This window comes from Stegodyphus dumicola, chromosome 7 (assembly GCF_044657685.1).
Source record: "Stegodyphus dumicola isolate Sdum_Otavi_A_Nest chromosome 7, ASM4465768v1".
NCBI lineage: Eukaryota > Metazoa > Arthropoda > Arachnida > Araneae > Eresidae > Stegodyphus > Stegodyphus dumicola.
The window spans coordinates 155,496,148-155,502,147 of NC_140774.1; the positions used below are offsets into that span (position 1 = coordinate 155,496,148).

Consider the following 6,000-nt stretch of genomic DNA (forward strand, 5'->3'; position numbering starts at 1 on the left):
TGGGGAGAGGCACGAGATGCACCAAATGGAATTAACCGTCCCAAGACTAAAGTACGTCCTATGACCGGTGCATGAGTCACTCACCCGAGATCTGCCTCGACAAAAGGACCTTATTACGAACATCTCCAGGTAGGACAGAATACCAACTACCGGGTGTAGCTTTATGAGTGCGAAGAAAAATTTACTCCCAAGACAGCTCAGCCCCCCCCCATGGGAAGAGGATACACGCAGCTTGGTGGCGGCCCGTTTGCCGACCCCGACCGGGGAACATTGCCGCCCCTCCATCACGTCGAGATAGACCCTTAGAGGGGAGGCACGAGACACAGCCGCCCAAATCTATGTGTTGTCAAATTATCGTCCACAACATGAATTGGATTATCGTGAAAAAGTTATAGTCTTCAACATTCGGACGCCACTCATTCAAACTGTGGATTTTCATTTTGCTAGCTAAGAGCTATAGAGCTAGCCACCTATATCCGAACAATAAGCACAGGAATGATTCTTTTACGAATTGAAATACGAAGAAATCTTATTTAAGCTGATTGGTTAAATTATTGAATTAAATAGGCTTTTGGCTGTCTACGTAGAAATTAATGCTTCTTTATATCTATATTCTGTATTTTACTCAGTATCTCATTGTAAAATTAACTGTTTGTTTTTTGCAGATGACCTCTGAAGGCGCAGAAGTTGAGGACCTCAGAATCCAAAAAGCGACAGTTCCCGTTGAAGATAACCGTAACCTCCAGAGAATCCAGAGCAACCGCATGATGCTGGACCTGAGGCGGCAGGTCCAGTGGCAGAGCCAAGTCATTCGAGACTTGAAAGCAGAACGTGATCGTCTAACCAGCGAACTTGCCTCTCGCCTGTTCTACGTAGAAGCACAGCTGCGGAGAGAACAGAAGCACATAGAAGCTCTTTTAAGCGAGAAGGATCAGTATATTCATTTCCAAGCTCTTCAAATACAATCTCTTAAATCCATGCTTGCACGGACTGATTTGAGATATCGGCATGACCACAACGATTGCAATCCATCAACTGGAAGGAGGACGAAATTAGCTCCGCCATTGTCCAAGAGGTTTTCTGTAGCTTTGGACGAATACATAAAAGATAAGGGAATAGTCTCCAGAGCTTTGCCTGTTATGGTGAACGTAGAAGCAGAAAACGATAAAAACAAGACTTCTTCTAAGCGATCTCATTCCACGTGTACGCGCACGCGAAGTATGCCAGAATTAAGGCTGGATAATGTTCCAGAATATGAAAATCTTGAGTGGAGTAAAGTACGGGAAAACTATTATGCTGCTTGGTATCAGAATAGTCCCGAGCCAATCTTGTCTCCAAATGTTATTGAAGAGTTAGCCGCAAGACGTTGGACATCTGACTGTGATTCGGAACATTCTGATTCGCTAGATTCTGGTATATCAAGTCCTAGTATCAAATCAAGAAATGACCATTTGAATGAAATTTCTTTTCCTAATGGTAAAGACAATAACGTTGCTCAGTCTGATCATGTTCCTTGTAGGCGCAGCTCATCTATAGGGAACTTTATTAACCGCACATTTTCTTCATCATCTACTCAACTCGAGAAGATTAAGGATGATTGTGAGCTCTCTGAGAATATAGTCAGCAATGCTCGTCGTCATAGTTCTTTTTCTGGGATAGAAACGAAAGATTGTCTGCAAGGACAGGAATCAATGCAAAAAATAATTGAACAGCCGAAATCGACGAGTCGTTTTGTAAGTTCTGCTAATAGAAATTTCGGAACAAATCACAGATCAGTGACAAAACCCAGAGATATAAAATTCAGGAAACTTTTTAAGTTTCGTCGCCGTACCGAAACAATCATAGATCAGGAGAATTCGCCTTGTGATGATTATATGACTGTCTAAGACTAAAATATGATGATAATGAAATGACATTATTGCAATTAATATACTGAAAAATGAATTTATTTCTTTCATAAATGTGCTTCTAAACTAATTTGCAACGAATGCGACCAGATTTTTGAAAATAACATTTATGTATTTTTTAAAGATTTGAAATTATTCATTATTAAAAGTTCCTAACTTCTAAATAAATTAGTGCATTTTTAGATTTCGGATTAATTTCAGATAAAGTCTTAATTACTTAGAAGACAACGTTTTAATGCAAAATTTAAAATTAGGCGAAAAGGAACCCTTAAATTGTCGATGCATTTGAATAAAACTCTATCAATTTCGAAAGTGATCATACATAAAACGTCCCTCTTCTTCAGGAGCAAAACATTTTGCCTCCTGAAGGAGCGGGCAATGTCTGATCTACTTTGAAATGGATAGAGTTTTATTCACAATCTACGCCAAACTAAAATTGCTTTTTTAGCTACTTTAAAGTCTTAATTACAATATTAGAACAGAGACAAATAAAAGATATGAAAAAATATTATATGAAATTAAATTATATGCATTGTTATTATGCGAGTGAAGGAGATTGCAGAAATATCTCGATATTTTGACTATACAAAGTCAAATATAGACTTAAAAAGGATTTAAAATGTAATTAGTATTTACAATCTAGAAAATAATAATTCACAAATATAGTATTTCAGTAATTTCTAATCAATAAAATCTGCAAAAAAGTAATAATTTCTTCTTTCTTTAAATTTTTAATTTCCTAAAAATGTGGTTTTTATTTTTTTAAGAAATTTTAGGTAATTTTTCTCTTTTAGCTTTTGGAACTAAGAATAAATTTAAGTTAGTTTTAAAAGTTTATAAGTTTTAATAAAATTATTATTGTAAATTCAGTAAAACTTTTAAGTTTATATTTTTCATGTGAAAACATTTAAAGTTTTACAAAATATTGCGTGTATTTATAGTAAACATTTTGGGAATTTATATGCCTTTCTTCTTTTGTAAAATGTTCCTTCATACGTATTTATTTACAGAGTGAGAATAAAAATTGTGTTTCTTTCTGAAGATACTGAAATTCAGAAACTGATGTGTGTATCTTTTAGTGTTTTAAAATATTGTTTATTAACGTAATTATTCTAACTATTCGATTCCGCTGGCGGAATTTATTTACGCATATTAAATATTTATGTTTCTTCATATTTGAATTAATATTTAAATATAACTTAGGTGTTATGTTAACTACGTTTTCATGTAAATTTTTGTTACATTTTATTATCAGGAATTTTCTTTTTCCATTGAAATTAATTATTCATTTATATTTATTTCATTTTAATTTTACGAAAGTTTTATATGCATCATTTCAAAGGATATTATTTATCAAATTTAATTATTACAAAAATTTATTTGTTTAAAAGTGTGTTTAATGTTCTATTATGATAACATTATTCATTTGAATATGACTGGAAATAGAATTGTATTAAATAAAAGATATTATTGCGTTGAGTTAAATTTAATTATTGAAACAAAACTGGAAACATTTGCGTTTATCTGCAGGCAATTAACACACACTGGAAAATTTTGACAAAATAATGTCTCTTTTTACCTATATAATTATTCGGTAAATCTTAAGATTATGGTAACTTGGCGATTTTTTGGCAAAACTTTGGCGACCAACCGGTGTTTTTTTTTTTTTTTTTGTTTTTGTTTTACTCAACATTTTTTCCAACAATCTGCTAGCCGTATTACGCTTATGCTAGAATTTTTATGGAACAAAAGGGCTTAATCATGACGAGATTAGGTGCGAAATTGGGAGAAAGTGTAGAATCGCCCCCTGCTTGCCGCGTTTGCATATACACGGTATCCATGTACACGTCGACCTATTTTCATTAAAAAAAAATCCCTGCGCAAAAATGGCAAAATGGCGCAAAAATGGCGCATACTCTTGACTTTATCCATGACTTTGCACATCGACCTATTTTCACTTAAAAAGTCAAAGAAAATTGACAAAATTCCAATTCTTCTTACTCTTGTAAAAAAAAAAGCACCAAACAAATAAGTGGGCGATTCTGCACTTTAGCAGCGAAATTGTTTCTAAGTGCTTTAGCTAAAATCCCCATTCGAATTTTCCGGAAAATGTCGCATTACATGTCTCATTATCTCTCATTTCTCTGAGACAAAATAATCTGTGATTCGAACTGTGTACTTCTCAGATTATTGCTAAAGTCCTAGCTAGTAACCTTTACCGCCTTACCAAAATGTCGCCAAACTACCTGTTACCATATTCTAAAGTTTATCCAATTATTCTTATCATTCCTTGAGACCGTATATGAAAATTACTGTAAGAAATTTTCCGAAGTAATTCCTTATGAACAATATTACCTTCACAATGTAGTCAAACGTCGCAGGGTTATAGAAAGATGTTCATGAATTATTCGGTAACTACGATAATGCGGATCAAATGCTTGAACACACATTTCCTAGTGTAAATTCGGTACGAGTACATTTACTGAACGAACGACGAAATAATTAAGAAAAAAATTTTTTGCCTCACGGTATTATAAAAACCAGGAATTGGTTTGTAAATTTCGCAAAATATTTTACATGTTGCGTGCATGTGTAAGGTTTATCCTAGGTTTTTAATAGTTATCTTCGTTAAAGCTACTTTCCTGCCCTTACTAATTTCATCTTACAATTTCCTACCAGAATGTGTTTCTAGAATCCCGTTTAATGCAAATGAGTGGTATTTAAGTCGAAGTTCCACTGATTTCGAGAAAGAGTCTCAGAGTTTCTGACTACCGCGCGTTTGTCTTTTGGCTACGTCTGTCTCTAAGCTGTTACTACGTTCGGCCGTATTTCAGACCTTTATTAGATATTTAGGGGCCAACTACATAGAATTTTGATAGCTTCGGCTATATCTTTTCAGTTAAGCATTAGTAAAGTCTTAGTTCTTATTATTTTGAGTTCAAGCCCAAATGTACGCCCTGAGAGGGAGGCCGACTGTTTAACTCTTATTTTGAGAAATAAAGGGTAATTAACCCTTCTTGTGTTTACGTCTCTGTTCCTGAACTAAAGCCGATTACTCGCTTAACTGTTCACGAGATTCTTACACATTTAGCTGTCGAATAAAAGGGTGGAACCCCACACAGGGTTTGTATGAATTTTAGAAAAATACCATGTATATTAATGAAAATGTAATCTTTCACAATTCCAATGTCTTTCGCGTTTTTGTTTTGTTACAACATACAGGGTTTTCAACCAAATTTAAAACAAATATCTTGCAGAAAGCGCGAAAAAGCTTATAAAGTCAATTAAATTGAAATTTTCATATGAAAACACTGAATATTCGATAAGATAGGAGCTTCTAAAGAAAAATTTTAACTGCATGTACGTAAACTATATTAATTCCTTTCTTTCATAATTTCATAGCTAACTAGTAAAGCCAACCGTTATAAAAAAATCTATCTGAATAGCATGAAAGTTTGGAAAAATAATGAGCGAGTCGACGATTTTGAGTGGCATTGCAGTTATATTCTGGATACAAATTGGAAGATACAAACTGAAAATTTTTTAATTTATCAGACACCTTTTTGCTGTAAATTAAATAATTCAATATTATGCAAATCAGTAAAAACACGTAACTGATTTAAAAACGGAAAAAATTGACATCTGAACGTGTCTGAACACCTGAACACGTGAATATAAAACGCATGCTTGATGTGGAAAAAAAAAATAAATAAATAAATAAAATAAATAAATAAATAAATTTGAAAGCTTTCAGATTTTAAATTACGTCCAAAGGGGCGTTTCTTAACGTTTTGTGTGTTACCTTTGTTTATTAAATATGTTCTACGTACTCAAACTATAAAATTCAGCTCAACAGCAATATGGCAAATTAATTTTACAAAGATAAAAATAAAAATGTTTTTTTTTTGGAGATAAATTTTTTTTCGTTCAGTGTTGCAATTGCTCGCTTTGAAATCGTCTAGTTTTTAATAAAAAATTCGTTGAAGTGTTACGAAATCTGAAATAGATAATAAAACAAATTTCAAATTCAAATTACGGATTTCGAGTAAAGGGTCTCTATATGATTTTTCCGCTAAGTCATTTATCGTATAAA

At 33.2% G+C, this 6,000-nt stretch overlaps 1 protein-coding gene across 2 annotated transcripts in view; it reads left to right on the forward strand.

Moving 5' to 3' along the window:
• The window catches only part of LOC118186680 (uncharacterized), a 75,942-nt gene extending 72,574 nt beyond the window's left edge, over positions 1 to 3,368 (forward strand). Inside the window, exon 2 of one of the 2 annotated variants that reach the window (XM_035356803.2) lies at positions 666 to 3,367. In XM_035356803.2, the coding sequence (XP_035212694.1) occupies positions 666 to 1,886 (1,221 nt within the window). In that variant the 3' untranslated portion in view covers positions 1,887 to 3,367. Of the gene's footprint in view, positions 1 to 665 lie in introns of both variants that reach the window. The other variant, XM_035356804.2, reaches the window with a different exon arrangement.
• Positions 3,369 to 6,000: the final 2,632 nt, after the last annotated feature.